General features: G+C 42.4%; 1 protein-coding gene across 2 annotated transcripts in view; it reads left to right on the plus strand.

The window, feature by feature from the left end:
- The window catches only part of RAB41 (RAB41, member RAS oncogene family), a 29,228-nt gene extending 13,743 nt beyond the window's left edge, over positions 1-15,485 (plus strand). The window contains exons 4-8 of one of the 2 annotated variants that reach the window (XM_073640936.1): positions 51-159; positions 1,992-2,103; positions 5,846-5,939; positions 11,689-11,755; positions 13,392-15,485. In XM_073640936.1, coding sequence (XP_073497037.1) covers positions 51-159; positions 1,992-2,103; positions 5,846-5,939; positions 11,689-11,755; positions 13,392-13,456 — 447 coding nt within the window. In that variant the 3' untranslated portion in view covers positions 13,457-15,485. The remainder of the gene's footprint in view (positions 1-50; positions 160-1,991; positions 2,104-5,845; positions 5,940-11,688; positions 11,756-13,391) is intronic. The other variant, XM_073640937.1, reaches the window with a different exon arrangement.
- Positions 15,486-21,734: the final 6,249 nt, after the last annotated feature.

Raw genomic sequence — 21,734 nt, forward strand, 5'->3', positions numbered from 1 at the left:
CAATATCTGTCCCTCTGTTTCCCTCTCTGCCGTCACTGGCCTGGTACCAGCAGGTGCGGCTGCAGCTCTGGGACACCGCCGGACAGGAGCGTTTCCGCAGTCTGATCCCCAGCTATATACGGGACTCCACAATCGCTGTTGTTGTGTATGATATTACAAGTGAGTGACATTAATACAGAAAATGCAATGACTAGGCGTACACTAGCACCTATCACACACAGGGTCTCATTTTAAATGGTATTTACTATATTCCTGTGTATAGGAAGTGTAGCTGGCTGTACCCATATACAGTGAATGAAGAATTTGTTGGCACGTTCTGGACTGGAGGACATTTAAAAGGGCTTGCCTGGTACTTTTATACTGATGATCCAGCCTTAGGATAGGCTCATGATCAGAGCTGATCTGCAGTACCTGGCAGTGGCCACTGAGCAGTGTGCGGCACAACTGTGTTTCTATCCATATATTATTTTCGGCCTATATGACAATGGGCGTCGGATCCCCCACCATTTTATATTGATGACTGATGATTTTATATTGAGATCCCTCCGCGCCCTGTAGATGCCAGCTATGTTACGTAGCTGGCATCTGTCTCTAACTCCTCTTAACCATTGAGATGCTGCTGTCAATCACTAATAGCGGCATTTAAATCATGTTGCTTCTCCCATCTGGCTCCCTGTAAGGTGATCGTGGGTCAACAATGAGTTACCATAGCAGCCGGGGACATGCGGAAGACCCTTGTCACTGCCATCTTGGTACTCCTCTGAAGCTCAGCAATATGCTGAGCTTCAAGAGACCACGATTTATACTATATCCTGTGTTTAAGCAATGGCAGGTTCAAGTACCCTAAGGGAACTAATAAATTACAAAAAATTCTTCTAATTTGAATCGCCCCATTAAAAATAAAAAGGGAAAAAATTAACATCTGGTAGCGACACATCTGTAAATGTACTGTCTATCAAAATGTAAAATTAAACCAATCCTTAAACTCTGTAAAAAGAAAAACTTGAAATACATTTTTTGTTTTTTCAATTACCACTTCTCTATTGGTAATTTACTTTAAGCGCCTCCATTGATACTGGTGTAAATTAATTTTACTGCATAAATTCTCATGTTTCCGGGTTCACTATGGATTATAGGAATTAATGCAGCTATATTACAGTGGTTGTTCCCTTTTAATTAAAAATTAATTTCTGGCTACTATTATAATAGAAAGAAACTGTGTGGTACTCGCCTGCCCTGGGCCCATCGGTGAGTTTCACTGCTGCTCCTGATGTCTGGCATTGACTGTGGCACTGACACCATATCGACAGGGCGCCAGCCAATCGGTGAGCTCAGCGGCTGTGAGCAGGGCATTCTGGGAACACCTCTCAGATGTCAGCACTGGAGCCATTGACAGACACTGGGAACAAATGTAGAGACTCCCCAGCGGACCTGGGGAAGGTGAGTACAGTGTGGTTTGTTTCTTTAAAATAGTTTGCAGGTCAGGATAACTTTTAATGAAAGGGAACAACCCCTTCACTATTAGAACTCCTTCTCACTCTGAATGTGTGCCCCCGTTAAATTAAAAACACATATACTCACCTCGGGTGCTGGCGTTGTTACGGCTGTGTTGGCACTCACATTCCCGGGGCTCACCTGAGGTTACGTCACGCAAGCCCTGCGCCCAATCAGTGCTGGCGTCACTGTCCCCGCCTCTGAACGTATAAGTAATGAATAGGAGGTGAGAGCTGCGGCTGGTCAGTAACACCAGTGCTGATTGGGCTCAGGGCTCACGTGACATAACCTCACGTGAGTGCCGACACCACCATAGGTGCTTTTATTTTAATAGGGGAAACATTCATAGTGAGATGGGGTTGTCCTAGTAGTGGACAACCCCTTTAAGTCCTCTCCTTATGGGTCTTTCATGTGTCTGCTGTGCATGGATTATACACATCATGTTGAATTTGAAAAATGGAGACCTCAGTACAAAGTTTTTTTTATTTTTAATTCAGATCTAAATTCCTTCCAACAAACCTCCAAATGGATAGACGACGTTCGGACAGAGAGAGGCAGTGATGTAATAATCATGCTGGTGGGGAATAAAACGGATCTGGCAGATAAGAGGTAACTGCACCTGGCCAGGAGGGCAAGGCCACCAGCCTGCGGACTTCCAGGAGGATTATATTACTGCTTTATTGGATTGTATGCCCAGTCTTTTGGCATTGGGTGTGGTATGGTTTTTGAAATGCAGGTTTTAAACTTTCATGCAGCAATCTATCTTGGCCAGCAGAGGGAGGGAGTGCTTTCTGGAAATGTCCCTCTACATACAGCAGTGGGGCATGTGAATTATGCCTCCAGCATGAGCCGCTGGGATCATTTTGCTGCATCTTCACAATGTCTAGTCTGCAGATTAGACCAAATGTCTCTATTGTTTTAAAGCACAAATTCTAATTGTAAAGGCTCCATCAGTGGCTCCGTGTTCATGAGTGCTTGGGTGCGCTGCAGAGGTGTCTGATCACCTGTAGAAGCTGTAGGCAGGTAAGGTATATCACTTGTGAGGCTTTGTTCCCATGGTAGGGTTTTGGTGAGTTTTAGACACTGCAGAATTTCTGCACCTTTTATTTAAATTGGGTTACTTGCGGTTTTTCATTGTGTATTATTACATGTGTTTTTATCACATTTTTGATATGTCATGCTCTAAATAATGCTGCTTTGTTTTTGATACTTCCTGGTATTTGCCTTTAACAAAACTTTGCTGCCGTGGATATGCGTTTTTTTTACCTGTGGATTTTCCGCATCTAATGCAAGTCTGTGGGTAAAATCCGCACAGAGAACGCGGCATACCCACCAGAGAAATTGACATGTTGCGGATCTGAAATACGGACCGCATCTCCGTTTACGCTGTGTAAAAATTTCTATAAATCCCATCCACTTTGCTGCAACTTTGACACAGCAAAAATACACAGCGTCAAAAACTCACCAAAAGCTCATCATGGGTACACAGCTTAAGAGACGGAGATGTGTTATATGCACTATGAATTCAATGACAAGGTATTCACACATGTAAGCTGGACACAAGGCAATCTTCTATGGTAAACTGCAGAACAAATTGCAAATTATTTTTGCTTTTTCTGATTTAATGCCTTCTCTTTGTCACAAAACCTATATATGAAGGGTGTTTACATCCATTTGCATGGCTTTTTCTAATGTATTACTTTTTCTAACACGCTTTCTGCATGGGTAGACTCTTCCTGGTGTGTTTGCTCTTTGGTGTTTTTACCTTGCTACTAACTAACAGATCCTATAGTGCTATATGGGCAGCAATGGCAGTCATATATCATCCCATTTCCACTGCTCCACTCCACCAGCCACCTCGGGGAGAGAGTCTGCAAGCAGTGATAAGACCACATTCCCCATTAAACCTGTATTACAAATGTTATGTACAAGTACTTGGAACTAAATCAGCTGTTTAGTAATAGATGACTTTCATCTTAGATCTCCATTTACTTTTAATTATCGTGTACGTAGTTTTATTTCTCATGCTAGCCTTTTATTTTACTGTGCTTTTTTTTTTCTTCTTTAATTGTTAATTTATTTCCTAATTGCAAAATTAAGTAACTTTCTAAAAAATATTACCATTGAGTGTCCTACCATTTTGATGCTGCAGAATGTAAGACACTCACTTTACTATTACAAAACTTTGCCTCTAGGCAGTGATGGCTCTCTGCTCTCTCCCTCACTTCTTCCAGCATAAGGCCTCATTCAGTTCACAATTAATTTTTGTTTAAGGAAAAAAGGACCAATTTTCATCCATTGTTGGTCAGTCTGTCCATTCTTACCATCTGTCAGTCATCTGTTTTTTTTTCTCATATGCCAAAGGAAAAAAAAGTCTTAAGGCACTGTTTCATTAAGCATACGCCAGCATAATGAAGGGCTCAGTGGAATAAGATGGGCTGACTTCATTAAGAGGAGTACGCTATTTACCGATGTCTGCACATCTTCTCAGCAGATTGTGCCTTGCCAGAAATGCTACTCCAGTCAGTGAATGAATGAAGTAGCATTTCTGGCATAAAAAAAGCAAAAAAAACTCACCTTCACTTTTGCTTTTTTTTAACGGGTCGGCATGGCCACATCCCATCCAGTTCTTCCAATTTTTGCAGGGCAGCTTCAGACTGATATGAAAACGCAAAGAGTTGCTGCATTTTTGCACATCTCCGGTTTGCAAAAAAAATTGCATTTTATTTTTTCAAAGCCTTTTACACCAGTATTCTGGCGTAAAAGCTTTGATAAATTGCCCTCAAAGTTTCTTCTACTCATTAAACAGTAAAAAATTGACAATATTCAGATTACATCTGCGTGCCGTTAGTTCTTTTTCATGGACCCGTTTACTTGAATGGGCGAGTTTGAGCTGCATGTCGGATCAAGCATGGAAGTGCTGATAGTCTATAATTGTTTTTCACGGACAGAATGCAAACCCGACATGTGAATGAGGCCTTTGAGATGAGGCAGTGCAGATCTGTATGCGGTTAGGGAGCAAAGTATCCATTTTCTCAGGGAAGGCTGAAATGACAGGTTGTAGCCAGGGAGGCAGCATATGAACAGGAGCAGCATCCTGCATACACAGACCTCAAATCCAGCATGTATTATGGGAAGAGACACAACTACAAGAGAAAAATCCTAAACTTGGAACAGACTGCATATCAGGGGGTCAGGAAATGAATGAGGATTGTGGATGAAGCACTCCTCCTCCTCCCATCAAAGTTTTTATTCTCTTAATATATTGCAGTCATAATATTATACAGCACTGTGTACTTACAATTGCTCATTTTGCCTTTCTACCCAGATAATCTCTTTTCTCTGCTCTATGTAGAAACAGGAAGTCTTGTCCCTGCAGAAATCATTCCCCTCTTCACCTCCTGACCCAGCTGTTTCCTCCCTCCCATGCCAGGGACTTTTGCAGTGACTTATGACTCATGCAGGGTAAATTGACCTCCTGTTTCTACATAAAACTTAGAAGGATTCAGCTAGTCTGTTTTTAATCATGTGATGTCACAAACCTTATGGAAAAGAGAAGAATTATCTGGGTAGAAAGGTAAAATAAGAAATTATAAGTACACAGTGCTATATAATATGATGACTGCAATATATTACGAGGATAAAAATTTTGATGGGAGGAGGGCTTCTTTAAGTCAAACTAAGTTCAACTTTTTCTTTCGCTAACAGTAACCACTAACATATCTAAAAATATTTTTTTGCATGTTCTAGGTGTCCATAGCCTTTTATATAGCAGGGCTGGCGTTGTCTTGTAGATATATTTATGCACTGCCCATTTTTCCTTTTTTCATTTGCTCACTTTCTCAGTTTGTGTATTACTTTTATTGGTTCTTATTTCTCCATTCTTCATTTTGATTTGCTCTGATTTTTATTTCCGTTCATCTGGTTTTGTTCCATTGCTGTAGACAGGCTTCTGTTCAGAGGGCAAGAGACATCTCGGGGACTGAATGTCTTGTATATTGAAACAAGTACTAAAGCAAGATGTTTTGGCACACAGGTACGTGTCTTGCTGCTGGGGGCCATGAGTAGCACTCCTTACTACGGGCACTCTCTTCTGCCGCCATTAAAGTACATTGTCAAGGAGTGTGATTCTTGGAGCAGGCGTGCTGCAGTCTGGCAAACATCTGATTTCACAATCTTATGTATGCTGAGCCGCTAGGTCTACTGCAGTCATCTGTGTTGTGACAAGTGCTGTGTAATAAATACTTCTCCACTATGTGACTGTCCTGTGCCCCCTTTCTTTATCTTGTGCAGTAAATGGAGATTCCCTCAATTTATTTTACAATCTTTGTGTTTGCTACATTACAAATAGGCAAATTACCACCGAGGAGGGAGAGCAGAGAGCCAAGGAGCTCAGTGTCATGTTCATCGAAACTAGTGCCAAAACGGGCTACAATGTCAAGCAGGTACGTTCTGCCTTTCTATAAGGTCTTTCACCTTCTGGCTGTGAGCACTTTCATCTAGAGTAGGGGTGGGCCACATGAGAGACCGTGATGGATGTGACTGAAGCTGCAGATGGCGGTGAAATTGTGGCGCAGGCAAGGGGGCAGCCACATGTTGTAGGCCACTGGTTTCAGATCTTAGACTGTCTGCCCACAGGCCGCACCGGAACAGCTGGATGTGGCCCCGATCAGTACTTTCCCCTGGTCTGATCTAGAGCATGAGGTTACATTCACACGCTCAGTATTTGGTCAGTATTTTACATCAGTATTTGTAAGCAAAAATCAGGAGTTAGTGAAAAATGCAGAAGTGGTGACGTGTTTCTATTATACTTTTTCTCTGATTCTTCCTCTGTTGATCTTGGCTTACAAATACCAATGTAAAATACTGAACATGTGAATCTAAATCTTGACTACTGATGTGGACTTATCCCGGAGGTGCTGTGTGTTTGGTTTATAAGCACAAGGGATCTGGTTATTAAATGCAAATTATAGACTGTTCAAAGCTGGTACAGTACAAGCCTAAAATACCAAATTTATCAGCTCCCTCTACATGCAGACAGCTGGCTGACCTGTGATTTGACACACACCAACCATCCAAGTAGCTATATAAATACACTGCTCAAAAAAATATAGGGTACAGTAAAACACCACATCCTAGATATCACTGAGTGAAATATTCCAGTTGCAAATCTTCATTCCATAGTGGAATGAGTTGAGAACAATAAAACATAAAAATGATCAATGAAAATTAATATCCCATGGAGGTTTGGATTTGGAATGATACTCAAAATCAAAGTGTAAAATCAAATTACAGGCTGATCCAACTTCAGTGGAAATGCCTCAAGACAAGGAAATGATGTTCAGTATTGTGTGTGGCCTCCACGTGCCTGTATGACCTCCCTACAACGTCTGGGCATGCTCCTGATGAGACGACTGATGGTCTCCTGAGGGATCTCCTCCCAGGACTGGATTAAAGCATCAGTCAACTCCTGGAAAGTCTGTGGTGCAACATGGAGTTGGTAGATGGAGCGAGACATGATGTCCCAGATGTGCTCGGTTTGGATTCAGGTCTGGGGAACGGGCGGGCCAGTCCATAGCTTCAATGCCTTCATCTTGCAGGAACTGCTGACACACTTCAGCCACATGAGGTCTGACATTGTCCTGCATTAGGAAGAACCCAGGGCCAACCGCACCAGCATATGGTCTCACAAGGGGTCTGAGGATCTCATCTCGTGAACCTAATGGCAGTCAGGCTACCTCTGGCTAGCACATGGAGGGCTGTGCAGCCCTCCAAAGGAATGCCATTACTGACCCACTGCCAAACTGGAGTCTGTTTCTGACAGTTTTAGCAGACACATGGATGTTAGTGGCCTGCTGGAGGTCATTTTGCAGGCCTCTGGCACTGCTCCTCCTGTTTCTCCTTGCACAAAGGAGGAGGTAGCGGTCCTGATGCTGGGTTGTTGCCCTCCTACGGCCCCCTCCACGTCTCCTGGTGTACTGGCCTGTCTCCTGTACAGTATCTGCTCCATGCTCTGGACACTACGCTGACAGACATGGCTACCCTTCTTGCCACAGCTCGCATTGATGTGCCATCCTGGATGAGCTGCACTACCTGAGCAACTTCTCTGGGTTGTAGACAACGCCTCATGGTTCTGTGCCTCTAGGGGTGAGAGCAATGACAAAATGCAAAAGTGACCAAAACAGCCAAAAAGGATGAGAACAGAGAAATGGTCTGTGGTCACCACCTGCAGAACCATAGAATCATAGAATGGTAGAGTTGGAAGGGACCTCCTGGGTCATCTGGTCCAACCCCCTGCTCAAAGCAGGATTCACTAAATCATCTCAGACAGATGTCTGTCCAGCCTCTGTTTGAAGACGTCCATTGAAGGAGAACTCACCACCTCTCGTGGCAGCCTGTTCCACTCATTAATCACCCTAACTGTCAAAAAGTTTTTTCTAATATCTAATCTGTGTCTCCTCCCATTTAGTTTCATCCCATTGCTTCTAGTCTTTCCTTGTGCAAATGAGAATAAAGATGATCCTTCTACAATGTGACAGCCCTTGACATATTTGTAGACAGCTATTAAGTCTCCTCTCAGTCTTCTTTTTTGCAAGCTAAACATTCCCAAATCCTGCAACCGTTCCTCATAGGACATGGTTTGCAGACCAGTCACCATTCTGGTCGCTCTTCTCTGAACTTGCTCCAGTTTGTCTATGTCTTTTTTAAAATGTGGTGCCCAAAACTGTACACAGTATTCCAGATGAGGTCTGACCAAAGAGGAGTAAAGACCGATAATGACTTCACGTGATCTAGACTGTATGCTTCTGTTAATACATCCCAGAATTGTATTTGCCTTTTTTGCTGCTGCATCACACTGTTGACTCATGTTCAGTCTATGATCTATTAGTATACCTAAGTCTTTTTCACATGTACTGTTGCTTAGCTCTATTCCTCCCATTCTGTATATGCTTTTTTCATTTTTATTGCCCAGATGTAGTACTTTGCATTTTTCCCTGTTAAAAAACATTCTGTTGGTTGCTGCCCACTGCTCCAGTTTATACTCTCCTTTATAGGGGGTATCTTGCTAATTGCCCATCATTTCTACCTGTTGTCTGTTCCATTTGCCCAGCAGCAGGAGAAATTGATTCACAATCAGTGTTGCTTCATAGCTGGACAGGTTTGGTTTCACAGAAGTGTGATCGACTTGGAGTTACATTGTGTTGTTTAAGTGTTCCTTTTGTTTTTTTGAGCAGTATATATGGGTTTAGGCCTATAGACTCAAGCAGGGCAGGTATACCCCTTATATATGGGTGTGCATGTATATCAAGACTCCAGACAACCAACAAAGCTAAAGTTAGAGATTTTTATCAATTCATTACAATGTAAAATTATAACTTGACAGTCCATATAAAAGTTGGGGGGAGTTAAACTAAGAATTCAGCATGCAAGACAAATACTCAAACTAACGAATATAGACACAATCGGGATCCATCATCTGCATCTTTACTTGTTTCACATTGGGTTCCCTTGCTTCTACTGAAGCTATCTCATTGTACAAGTGGGGACAGATTCCATATACCTTAACATGTATTCACATAAACCCCCGCTGATTCTGGGCCTTGCTCTCCAGTAGGCGGTGCCACTCACTGATTGACAGCTATCTCTATGCACGCTCAGATGGGATAGGCTGTTGGAGCAGGAATTTAGGAGATATATTGAATTGAATCTTTTTGTCCACAAAATTACGTATCAATCTGCTCTAGACCATGATGCACATAGATCAGACTGTACGACATCAAATGCACAACAGGAAACCATTGAAATATTTGTGGAAAGCACAAAATGAGTTCTTGGAAGAAAAGTCACTGTATTCATTTGCTAAATGTGTTGCCTAGGATATTCAGAACTATCACAATATAAAGGTTTTTCTTTAAGTAAGGACCAGCAAGTATACAGTGCCTTGAAAAAGTACTCAGAACCTGTGAACTTTTCTAGATTTTTTGTTACATCCACAAACTTTCAATGTATTTTATTTGGATTTTATGTGGTATACCCACAAAGTAGCAAGTATTTGTGAAGTGTAAAGGAAATGATAGATTGTTTTCTAATTAATAAATCTGAAATTTGTGATGTGCATTTGTATTAAGCCCCCCTGAGTCAATACTTTTGTAGGAACACTTTTCGCTGCAATTACTGCTGAAAAGTCTTTTGGGGTCTGTGTCTACCAGCTTTGCACATCTAGAGGTGACATTTTTGCCCATTCTAATTTGCTCACTCGCTCTAGCTCAGATTAGATGGAGAAATGTGTGAACAGTAATTTTTAAGTCTTATCATAGATTCTCAGTGTGATTTAGGTCTGGACTGTGACTGGGCCATTCACACACATGAATATGCTTTGATCTAAACCATTGCATTGTAGCTCTGGCAGTATGTTTAGAGTGGTCGTCATGCTGGAAGGTGAACCTACGCCCCAGTCTCAAGTCTTTTGCAGCTTCTAACAGCTTTTCCTCCAGGATTGCCCTGTATTTAGCTCCATCCATCTTTCCATCAACTCTGACCTGCTTCCCTGTCCCTGCTGAAGAAAAGCGACCCCCACAGCATGATGCTGCCACCATAATGTCGGACGTTGAGGATGGTGTTTTCAGGGTGATGGGCAATGTTAGATTTCCGCCACACATAGCTTTTTGCATTTAGCCCAAAAAGTTCTACCTTGGTCTCATCTGACCAGAGCATCTTCTTCCACATGCTCGCGGTCTCCCCTACATGGCTTTTTTTGCAAACTGGACTAGTGGCTTGCTTTCAAAAAATGGCTTTCTTGTTGCCACTCTTCCATAAAGGTCAGATTTGTGGAGTATATGCTTAATAGTTCTTCTGTGGACAGATTCTCCCATCTGAGCTGTGGATCTCTGCTGCTCCTCCAAAGTGACCATGGGTTGCTTCTCTAAGTAGGGCTCTCCTTGCTTGGGATGTCAATTTAGGTATACTGCCATGTCTTGGTAGGTTTGCAGTTTTTCCATACTCCCTTTATTTTTGGATGATGGGTTGAGCAGTGATTCGTGAGACGTTCAGAGCTTGGGCTGTGTTTATTTTTTATTAATAACTTAAAGGGGTTTTCCCACGAGCAAAGTTCATTTTAAAGTTGATTTTAATCAATAGTTCTTGGAATAATAATATGTTCCACAATTGGATGTGTTTAAATAAAATGTTCCTGTGCTGAGATAATCTTATAAATGTGCCCCTGCTGTGTACTGTGTAATGGCTGTGTCTGACCATGCAGGAACATGGTCTGATCATACCACATCTCCTGGACAGGGGAGGAAGCAAAAGAGCATACAGACAGGACAGCAGGGGTTCACAGCTGATTCTTTTTGTGAGGTAAAACATTTCCTTGCCTGTTTTTTTTTTGTTTGTTTGTTTTTTTTAAATGTTTTACCTCAAAGAATCATTTGTGATCCCCTGCTGTCCTGTCTGTATACTCTTTTTGCGTCCTCCCTGCCCAGGAGATGTGGTATGATCAGACCATGTTCCTGTACAGTCAAACACAGCCATTACACAGTACACAGCAGGGGCACATTTATAAGATTATCTCAGCACGGGAATATTTTATTTAAACACATCCAATTGTGGAAATTATTATTATTCCAAGATCTATTGATTAAAATCAACTTTGTTCATGGGAAAACCCCTTTAACTCTGCTTTTCTCTTCTTCACAACTTTATCCCTGACCTGTCTGGTGTGCTCCTTGATTTTTATGATGCTGTTTTATCCTTAATGTCCTCACACAAGCCTCTGAGGCCTTCACGGAACAGCTGTAGTTATACTGAGAATAAATTACACACAGGTGGACTCACTTTACTAATTGTGACTTCTGGAGGCAATTGGTCACTCAGGATTTTATATAGGGGTATCAGACTGCAGGGGGCTAAATACAAAGGCACATCACAATTTTCAGATTTATATTTTTAAAATTAGAAAACCATGTATAATTTCCTTTAGACTTCACAAATACTTGCTGCTTTCACATAAAATTCAAATAAAAATACATTTAAGTTTGTGGGTGTAATGTAAAACAGGGGAAAAGTTCATGGGGTGTGAATACTTTTTCAAGGCACTGCAGAACTCGCTTGTGTCAGCCTTCTAACAATGTTAAATGTTGTGCTGCTGTTAAAGATTTGTCGGTAAAACATGTTTCCTTTATTCTGATGTTCCAGCTTTTCCGCCGTGTGGCTGCAGCTTTGCCGGGTATGGACAGCACACCAGAGAAGAGTAAAGAAGACAGTATCCTTTTGTAAAACCATCCATGGACTGAATACCAGCTCTCCCAGTATAGTTATCCCCAGTGACTTCATTAGTGCTTTGCAATAATAGTGAAAGGTAGTGCCAACAGTCTGTAAGCGTTAAAAAGAAGAGGGAAACTGCAGCACACGCCAGTCATTAAATTCCACAACTTTATTTTTTTTTTAAAAATGAAACTGCAGTAAGGCACGTGTAACACTACAAATCACAGACTACAGCCATTTTGCTCAATTTCCTTTTACAGGTTAGAATTGTTCACCATTGCATGTAGTCATCATGGTGGCAAGTGACATCCCTGCCCTGAGGGTCAGCTTGCTGCTGAGGTCACATTGTGTGTTATCAGTGTGGCATTGAGAGATTTTTTTTATTTTTCAACCATAGGAGAACCACTTGGCCAACACAAACGTCAAGACTTGGTTTTGTTCCAAGTGTTGGTGTGTACGGAGGCGACACAATGTTTTATAAACTGCTGTTTTGTACAGTGATTACTATGTCATTGATAAGAGAGTCAGTATACAGATTTCCCAGCTGAGAGCTAAGTCCACTGGTCACGAGACCCGACAGGGCAATAATTGCCAGCTTCTCTGCTGTCTGATCTAAGGTTAATAGCTAATTAATGCTCGTCACAAATGATTAGATATGATACATTAGGCAGATGTTCTGCTGACTTTATTTCAGTTGCTTACCATGGTAACTATCAATAGTAGGACATAGCACAAAGTAAATTGGGCTGGGAACATAGTCTGCTGACGAAGTTCCCCCTCAAATTATTGTAGTATTAAAGGTGATGTACTCCCTTAAAGGTAGACATGCAGAAAGAAAGAATGGAGTAAACTATTCTCACAAAGGAGATAAAAAGTAGTGTATAAAACCAGAATACTTTTTATGTGATAATAAACAGGAATAATATACCATGAGGTCAATCAAAAATAATACAAATGGACATCCAAAGCCAATATAGATAGTGCAACAAAATAAACAGAGAGAGATCTCAATTCTGTATATAGAAAAAAGTGCAAGTTCAGAGAAACATTATCATAAGGCATACAATTCAGCCCATTTGATGTGTAGGCATATACAAATCTTCCAAAACCAATGATGGAGAAAGTGACAAATGCAGTAGGATTATACAGCCAAAAAGTATGTCTATGAGGAAGTCGAATAAATATCAACGATTTAGTGATCAAAGAATTAGGCAAATAGATGTATAATTGATGCTCATAATGCCAAAAAGAGTAAAGTGGCAAGTGCAAATTTGGAATGAGTCAGTAGAAAATAATCACAGAGCACCAATGTGTGTAGAGAATTCCCAGAGGATACCTACAGGGTTCAGAAAGCAGCCTGAAGCAACTTCAGAAATGTGAACAGCATTGCTTACCCATGTAGGAGGTGAGATAAGGGGGGGATCGCCTGCCCGTGCCCTGACGCGCGTTTCGCCTGCTGCTTTTACGTGGGGTTGCATTGAGTGTAATTAGATCTAATAGTGAATCATTAGTGGTAAGTTCTAATTTTTCTCTTATCTGGTAATTCTAGTATTCATCGGTACATTCCCAAACTGTATTGCTAATAACTGTATCACCTGCAGAGCAAGTAGTATTCCTTAACCTGTGTCCTCTAGTGATTGACATCAAGCTGGAGAAGCCTCCTGAGCAGCCAGTGACTGAGAGCGGCTGTTCCTGCTAACAGATGTCACCGTCATCATCGGAGCGTCCGCTGCTGTCTAAATGCATTAAAAGAAAAAGCAAAGCGTCTATTTATCTCTTAGATTCCCAGTGTGTGGATGCAGTGTGTGTTTCATCATCTTTAAGGGGATGTTGGGTACCTGGGGAATCGCCACATCTCACTCAAACTGCATGGTGTCGTGTAAGACTGGAGAATGAGAATTTTATGTATAGTTTTTATTTCTTGCACTTTTGGGCACCCAGTTGGTGTCTACTTAACTCTATCAATGTGATAAACTTAAATGGAACTTTGTGCTGACATGTTCTTGTCTGTTGCGGTGGCTGAACCAGGATGCAGACATTATACAAGTAGCAGGGTGCACGTAGTTAATGAAAAGCTCGGTAAAGAAAACTGAGGTTGCTTTACAAGAAAAAGGGGCTAACAGTGCACCATGGCCTATTCTTACCCCCGGTTGCCGTTCTTTCTTATAGTGCCCTGCGCTCCTCACAAATGCTAGCTTTCTTTTTTCTTATGTATACTTTTTATATTGTTACGGTTGACGACTGTTTATTCTGCTTACTGATTCTACATCTGTCCCTGTTGGCACTTTGACCAGATTGACTTTACCCTCAAAGCGGTCTATTTCTTATGTCTTTCTTGCACACTACATGCACATCAGTTATTAAAGGGGTTCTCTGGGAAATAGAGAAAATTAAAAAACACATTATTTTAAAGTGATACTGATAGGAGGGAATGTGTGCATTATATCTCAGCTGAAGCGCAGGCAGCTAGGTCAGAAGTTATGAGGAGGGACGGGACAAGACGCAGACTGTGGGTGATGGTTTCTACCAGTATAAGTGCTGCTTGTATACACGGTTAGAACATCTCTTCCACAGGCTCTCTCATCTTGTCCCTCTTGCTCTTTCCTCACAGCTTCTGATCTAGCTGCCTGTGCTTCAGCTGAGATGTCATCTCTGCTTTGCGCACACACTCCCTCCTGCCTTTCCTCATAGGGAATGACCAGAGAAGGCAGTAGAGCTCTGTTCGCACAACCTGTCCTGCTGTGTGTTTAGAACAGGTTTTGTGTTAGGTAATGTGATGGCATACATTTGTAAAGATCCTTATAATTGCCCCCTAGACAATAAGAGTATTTTTTTTCTTATTTCCTGGAGAACACCATTAAGCTTAATAGCTATTTCTACAGCGAGACATGTAATATCCAAGTGTTAGAAAACTTTATGGACTGAATAAATCCGTAGTCTTTTTTTTTTTGTCAATTCTGCATAGATTTTCAGTTGCTTCTTTTAGCAGCAGATTGTGCCAATTTGTACTTACTAACAAGTGGGAGCTTGTGCCCTGGTGCTGTGGAGCAACTTTAGAAAGTGACTTGCAGTAAAAGAGGCTTCATACCTGTCTACTGAAGCTGTACCTGAGAATGCCTTTTTTATATAAATAATGGCTCTGATTTCTTAAAAAAACAAAACGTCAGCATTGCCCATAGCTAGTAAGGCGAATGTGATGTAGGAAGTGGCTCTGGCTCACACTGGCGCCATTTTTCTCAGATCAGTGCTTGTGTGGTCCATAGTTTGTACATATCTTGTTCTAGTGTCACCCCCCCAACCACCACTCCCTTCCCCCCTAGCATCCCAATCCTTCGCACCCCGGGCGATGCCCTGATGGCTCCTTTCTATGTTTTCTCCTTTGTGCACTGCCTGTGCTGCATCCTGGTCGTGTCGCTTTGCCGTTTCTTTGTGTACAGGGTTCTCCCAGCACTCTGGGTTAGAGCCTTTGATCTGTCAGTTGTATTGTTATTGCAGATATCTGGATTGTACAAAATAAAAGCTTAAAAAATAAAATAAAAATCAGATAATGGATAAATTATATAGTGAAAACGTTCTCTCCACTTGAATACTCTTTTGGATGTCTTCTATTGCGTATCTGCCCCATATTACTTCTCCATAGCTGTAATACAAGTAGGTGTGACTATTACTGAGTAACTACTATATGAACACAGCTGTGTCACTGAATAAAATCTACACCTATTAACTCACGTTTTTCTTGTGCTTTGTTCAGATCCAAAGCAGTTATAACTCCAAAACTTGCTTATGGCTTTTTATTTCTTTGCCAGAGTTATGCAATGCTTAACACTCATGCACCCTGTGACGAACCCACACCTCGCCTGACATCACTAGTACGTCAGAAGGATCACGTGCTACAGTCTCCCCACTTGCACCAATGTGACTTTGCGTACCCCCACATAAGATCAGCTTGGCACAGTTTTACACAGACACCCCCTGTCCACACGGGCCCAGGGAGGCACTGGGAGTGAGAGGATGTGGCCCACGCAGTTAAAGACATGGCACCACACTCACCCACAACCATGACAGGCTGAGAGGCCATCTTCACTAGCACTAGTGAAACAGCACTGCCCGCTTGGAAAGTAGCATGGAAAGTTAAGCTGAAATCATGGACGTGTGGATTTGTGGATCAAGATAAGAGAGCAGCCCAAGGTTATGTGATATTGATATACACTGCTCAAAAAAATAAAGGGAACACTTAAACAACAGAATATAACTCCCATGTAAATCAAACTTCTGTGAAATCAAACAGTCCACTTAGGAAGCAACACTGATTGACAATCAATTTCACATGCTGTTGTGCAAATGGAATAGACAATAGATGGAAATTATTGGCAATTATCAAGACACCCTCAATAAAGTAGTGGTTCTGCAGGTGGGGACCACAGACCACATCTCAGTACCAATGCTTTCTGGCTGATGTTTTGGTCACTTTTGAATGTTATTTGTGCTTTCACACTCGTGGTAGCATGAGATGGACTTTACAACCCACAGAAGTTGCTCAGGTAGTGCATCTCATCCAGGATGGCACATCAATGCGAGCTGTGGCAAGAAGATTTGCTGTGTCTGTCAGCGTAGTGTCCAGAGGCTGGAGGCACTACCAGGAGACAGGCCAGTACACCAGGAGATGTGGAGGGGGCCGTAGGAGGGCAACAACTCAGCAGCAGGACCGCTACCTCCGCCTTTGTGCAAGGATGAACAGGAAGAGCTCTGCAAAATGACCTCCAGCAGGCCACAAATGTGCATGTGTCTGCACAAACTGTTAGAAACCGACTCCATGAGGGTGGTATGAGGGCCCGACGTCCACAGATGGGGGTCGTGCTCACTACCCAACACCGTGGCGGACGCTTGGCATTTGCCACAGAACACCAGGATTGACAAAGTCGCCACTGGCGCCCTGTGCTCTTCACAGATGAAAGCAGGTTCACACTGAGCACATGTGACAAGTCTGGAGACTCCATGGAGAGTGATCTGCTGCCTGCAACATCCTTCAGCATGACCGGTTTGGCAGTGGGTCAGTAATGGTGTAGGGCGGCATTTCTTTGGAGGGCCGCACAGCCCTCCATGTGCTTGCCAGAGGTAGCCTGACTGCCATTAGGTACCAAGATGAGATCCTCAGACCCCTTGTGAGACCATATGCTGGTGCGGGTGGCCCTGGGTTCCTCTTAATGCAGGACAATGCCAGACCTCGTGGCTGGAGTGTGTCAGCAGTTCCTGCAAGATGAAGGCATTGAAGCTATGGACTGGTCCGCCCGTTCCCCAGACCTGAATCCGATTGAGCACATCTGGGACATCATGTCTCTCTCCATCCACCAACGTTGCACCACAAACTGTACAGGAGTTGGATGCTTTAGTTCAGGTCTGGGAGGAGATCCCACAGGAGACCATCCGCAACCTCATCAGGAGCATGCCCAGGTGTTGTAGGGAGGTCATACACAATACTGAGCCTCATTTTGACTTGTTTTAACCCCTTTACCCCCGAGGGTGGTTTGCACATTAATGACCAGGCCAATTTTTACAATTCTGACCACTGTCACTTTATGAGTTAATTACTCTGGAACACTTCAACGGATCCCCCTGATTCTGAGATTATTTTTTTGTGACATATTGACTTCATGATTGTGGTAAAATTTCTTCGATATCACTTGCGTTTATTTGTGAAAAAAATGGAAATTTGGTGAAAATTTTGCAATTTTCAAAATTTGAATTTTTATGCCCTTTAAATCAGAGAGATATGTCACCCAAAATACTTAATAAATAACATTTCCCACATGTCTACTTCACATCAGCACAATTTTGCAGCCAAATTTTTTTTTTGTTAGGTAGCTAAAAGGGTTAAAAGTTGACCAGCGATTTCTCATTTTTCCAACAAAATTTACAAAGCCATTTTTTTAGGGACCACATCACATTTGAAGTCACTTTGAGAGGTCTTTATGACAGAAAATACCCAAAACTGACACCATTCTAAAAACTGCACCCCTCAAGGTGCTCAAAACCACATTCAAGAACTTTATTAACCCTTCAGGTGCTTCACAGGAATTTTTTGAATGTGGAAGAAAAAAATGAACATTTAACTTTTTTCACAAAAATGTTACTTTAGACCCATTTTTTTTATTTTCACAGGGGTAACAAGAAAAAATGGACCCCAAAATTTGTTGTGCAATTTCCCCTGGGCACGCAGATACCCCATATGTGGGGAAAAACACTGTTTGGGCGCACAGCAGGGCTCGGAAGGGAAGGAGCGCCATTTGACTTTTTGATTGTAAAATTTGCTTGAATAATTAGCGGACGCCATGTTGCGTTTGGAGAGCCCCTGATGTGCCTAAACATTGGAGCTCCCCCACAAGTGACCCCATTTTGGAAACTAGACCCCCCAAGGCACCTATCTAGATGCATAGTGAGCACTTGGAACCCCCAGGTCCTTCACAAATTGATTCGTAAAAATGAAAAAGTATTTTTTTTTTTCCACTTTTTAATTTTTACGAATCAATTTGTGAAGCACCTGGGGTTTCCAAGTGCTCACTATGCATCTAGATAGGTGCCTTGGGGGGTCTAGTTTCCAAAATGGGGTCACTTGTGGGGGAGCTCCAATGTTTGGGCACACAGGGACTCTCCAAATGCAACATGGTGTCCGCTAACAAATTGAATGGAAAATCGGCTCAAATTGTTAGCGGACACCATGTTGCGTTTGGAGAGCCCCTGTGTGCCTAAACATTGGAGCTCCCCCACAAGTGACCCCATTTTGGAAACTAGACCCCCCAAGGCACCTATCTAGATGCATAGTGAGCACTTGGAACCCCCAGGTGCTTCACAAATTGATTCGTAAAAATTAAAAAGTGGAAAAAAAAACACTTTTTCATTTTTACGAATCAATTTGTGAAGCACCTGGGGGTTCCAAGTGCTCACTATGCATCTAGATAGGTGCTTTGGGTGGTCTAGTTTCCAAAATGGGGTCACTTGTGGGGGAGCTCCAATGTTTAGGCACACAGGGGCTCTCCAAACGCGACATGTGACCCCATTTTGGAAACTATACCCCTCAAGGATTTTATTAAGCCGTATAGTGAACATTTTGAACCCAGAGGTACGACTCAGAATTTGATAACATTAGGTCATCATATTGAATAAGTTGTCATTAGTCTTGAGCGCAAGTGCTCGTTACTTGAGTTTGCATCGGGTACTAAGGTATGCACCATGTACTGCGTGTGCTCGAGTGACATGCTCGAGTCCCTGCCCCGCATGTTTCACGGTTATTAGACACCCAAAAAAAAAACATGCGGGGATCGCTCGTGCATGGCAGGCAATCCCCGCAAAGTTTTTTTTGGCCGCGAAGCATATGGGGCGGAGACTCGAGCATGTCACTCAAATACCCACGATACTCAATGCATACCAGAGCACCCGATGCAAACTCAAGTAGCGAGCACTTGCGCTCAACACTAGTCGCCATATCGTCATCTTTTTTTCTTACTTTTGAAAAAAATTACAACCCTAACCCCAAACCCAGCCCTTACCCTAGCCCTAACCCTAGCACAACCCTAACCCGAGAGCTTATTTTTTACGCCGTTCCTCGTGCGGTATAAGTGATTAGACGACCCTATTCTTCGGGTCGGTGAGACTACAGCGATACCAGAATCATATGGGGTTTTTATGATTGACAGCTGTCACACACTAAAAGATGCATTTTTTGTAAAATCTAGTTTTTGCATCGCCATATTTTGAGAGCTACAATTTTTCCAGATTTTGGCAGACAGTCATGTGACGGCTTGTTTTTTGCGGGATGAGTTGACGTTGTTATTGGTGCCATTTTCAGGCACGTGACATTTTTTGATCGCTTTCTATTCCGATTTTTGGGAGGCAGAATAAACAAAAACCAACAATTCAGGAACTGTTTTTTTTTTTTTTTTTTATTCTGTTCCGCTTGTGGTAAAATTGATAAGGTAGCTTTATTCTTCGGGTCAGTACGTTTACAGCGGTACCTCATTTATATAGTTTTTCTATGTTTTGCACTTTTACATAATAAAAGCAATTTTATAGAAAAATATAACTTTTTTATTTTTCTGCTGATGGAGCTGTATGGTGGCTTGTTTTTTGCGGGACGAGATGACGTTTTCAGCGGTACCATTTTTATTTATATTCGTCTTTTTGATCGCGTGTTATTCCATTTTTTGTTTTGCGGTATGGTGATAAAGCATTGTTTTTTGCTTCGTTTTTTATTTTTTTTACCGTGTTCACTGAAGGGGTTAACTAGTGGGACAGTTTTATAGGTCAGGTCGTTCCGGACGCGGCGATACTAAATATGTGTACTTATATTGTTTGTTTGTTTGTTTTTTTTATAATAATATTTATTGATGGGTACATTATATTTTTATTTTTGGTGGATTATTTTTTTTATTTTTTTTTTTATATTTTTACAATTTATTTATTTATTTTATTTTTTTTTCACTTTCTGACAGTTTTTATACTTTTTTACTTTGTCCCACTATGGGACTTTCACTTTTTGTTATTCTGATCGCCTGCATGGCATTGGAATGGAGCACCATCCCTGTGCCATGCTGGCTGTCAGCGCTGGACAGGGAGAAGATAGTTTGGAGATGCACTGCGCATGTCCAAAAAATTTTCCTGCTGTCTGGTGACCCGGATGTTGTCATGACGACATCGGGTCGTCATGGCAACATCCTGGAAGCCACGGCAGACAGCGCTGGAGGCCGGAAGAGGAGGTGAGTATCGGCGATCACCTCCCCTTGCCACCGCAATGCTGTGATCGACTTCGATCGCAGCATTGCGGGGGTTAATGTGCCGGGAGCGGTGAGGGACCGCTCCCTGCACATAGCACCGGGTGTCAGCTGTGACAATCAGCTGACACCCGGCGGCGATCGCGCCCGCACAGCCTGTGTGCGGGCGAAATCGCCAGGGCGTATAAATACGTATCTGGTCCATAAGTCGCAGGGCACAGATACGTACTAATATGCCCTATGTCATGAAGGGGTTAAGGACATTACATCAAAGTTGGATCAGCCTGTAGTGTGTTTTTCCACTTTAATTTTGGGGGTGACTCCAAATCCAGGCCTCCATTGGCTAATAAATTAAATTTCCATTGATGATTTTTGTGTGATTTTGTTGTCAGCACATTCAACTTTGTACAGAACAAAGTATTCAATGAGAATATTTCATTCATTCATTCAGATCTAGGATGTGTTATTTCAGTGTTCCCTTTATTTTTTTGAGCAGTGTATTTAATTGCCTTAAGGGCACACTGGACAAAACACTATATACACAATGGTTATACATATGCAATGGTCAGATATGCAAATACAATAATAATAGGACAAAGTATGCAGAATATGAGTCAGTTACCAGACAGATGAAAGGTCTGGCTTGCAGGGAAGTGCTACCACATGGGAGGCTTGTGGTCCCCTCTGCCTTGACTTCTCTCCACACGATATTTCGTTGCGACCTCCCCAGAGAAAAAGCCATAGGCCATGCTTTAAACAAGCATTTAACCTCTCTGGGTCATTCCTCTCCTTCCCCCTGGGCTGAACTGAACCTCAATCCCCTCCCCTTTCCTTTAGCAGCTAAAAACTCCAAAACCTAAGATGGGTCATAACTCCTTAATGGACGGTCCTAGGGAGGCGGTTTTGGCGCCGGCGGGGCCACTGCTACTCGTTGAGACCAAACACACCTTTGCTACCTGGCTCCTACTAGCCATTCTACGCATCTCCTGGGGTGCTAGAACGAATCGAGACCCTGGAAGGCGTTCGGTCCATTCCAGAGATCTCAAAAATGTAACCGGTGTGTGATGTATGATAAGTCGATATTTTCCTTATGAAATCCTAGCTGTCTGAACAAAGCAGTTAGACCCAGGGCTGTGGAGTCGGTAAGCCAAACCTCCAACTCAGACTCCTCAATTTCCATGACCACGACTCCCGAGTTCCTCATACATGGCT

The sequence above is a fragment of the Phyllobates terribilis genome, unplaced genomic scaffold (genome assembly GCF_046119375.1).
Source record: "Phyllobates terribilis strain yellow unplaced genomic scaffold, ASM4611937v1 Scaffold_7__3_contigs__length_470593459, whole genome shotgun sequence".
Lineage (NCBI taxonomy): Eukaryota > Metazoa > Chordata > Amphibia > Anura > Dendrobatidae > Phyllobates > Phyllobates terribilis.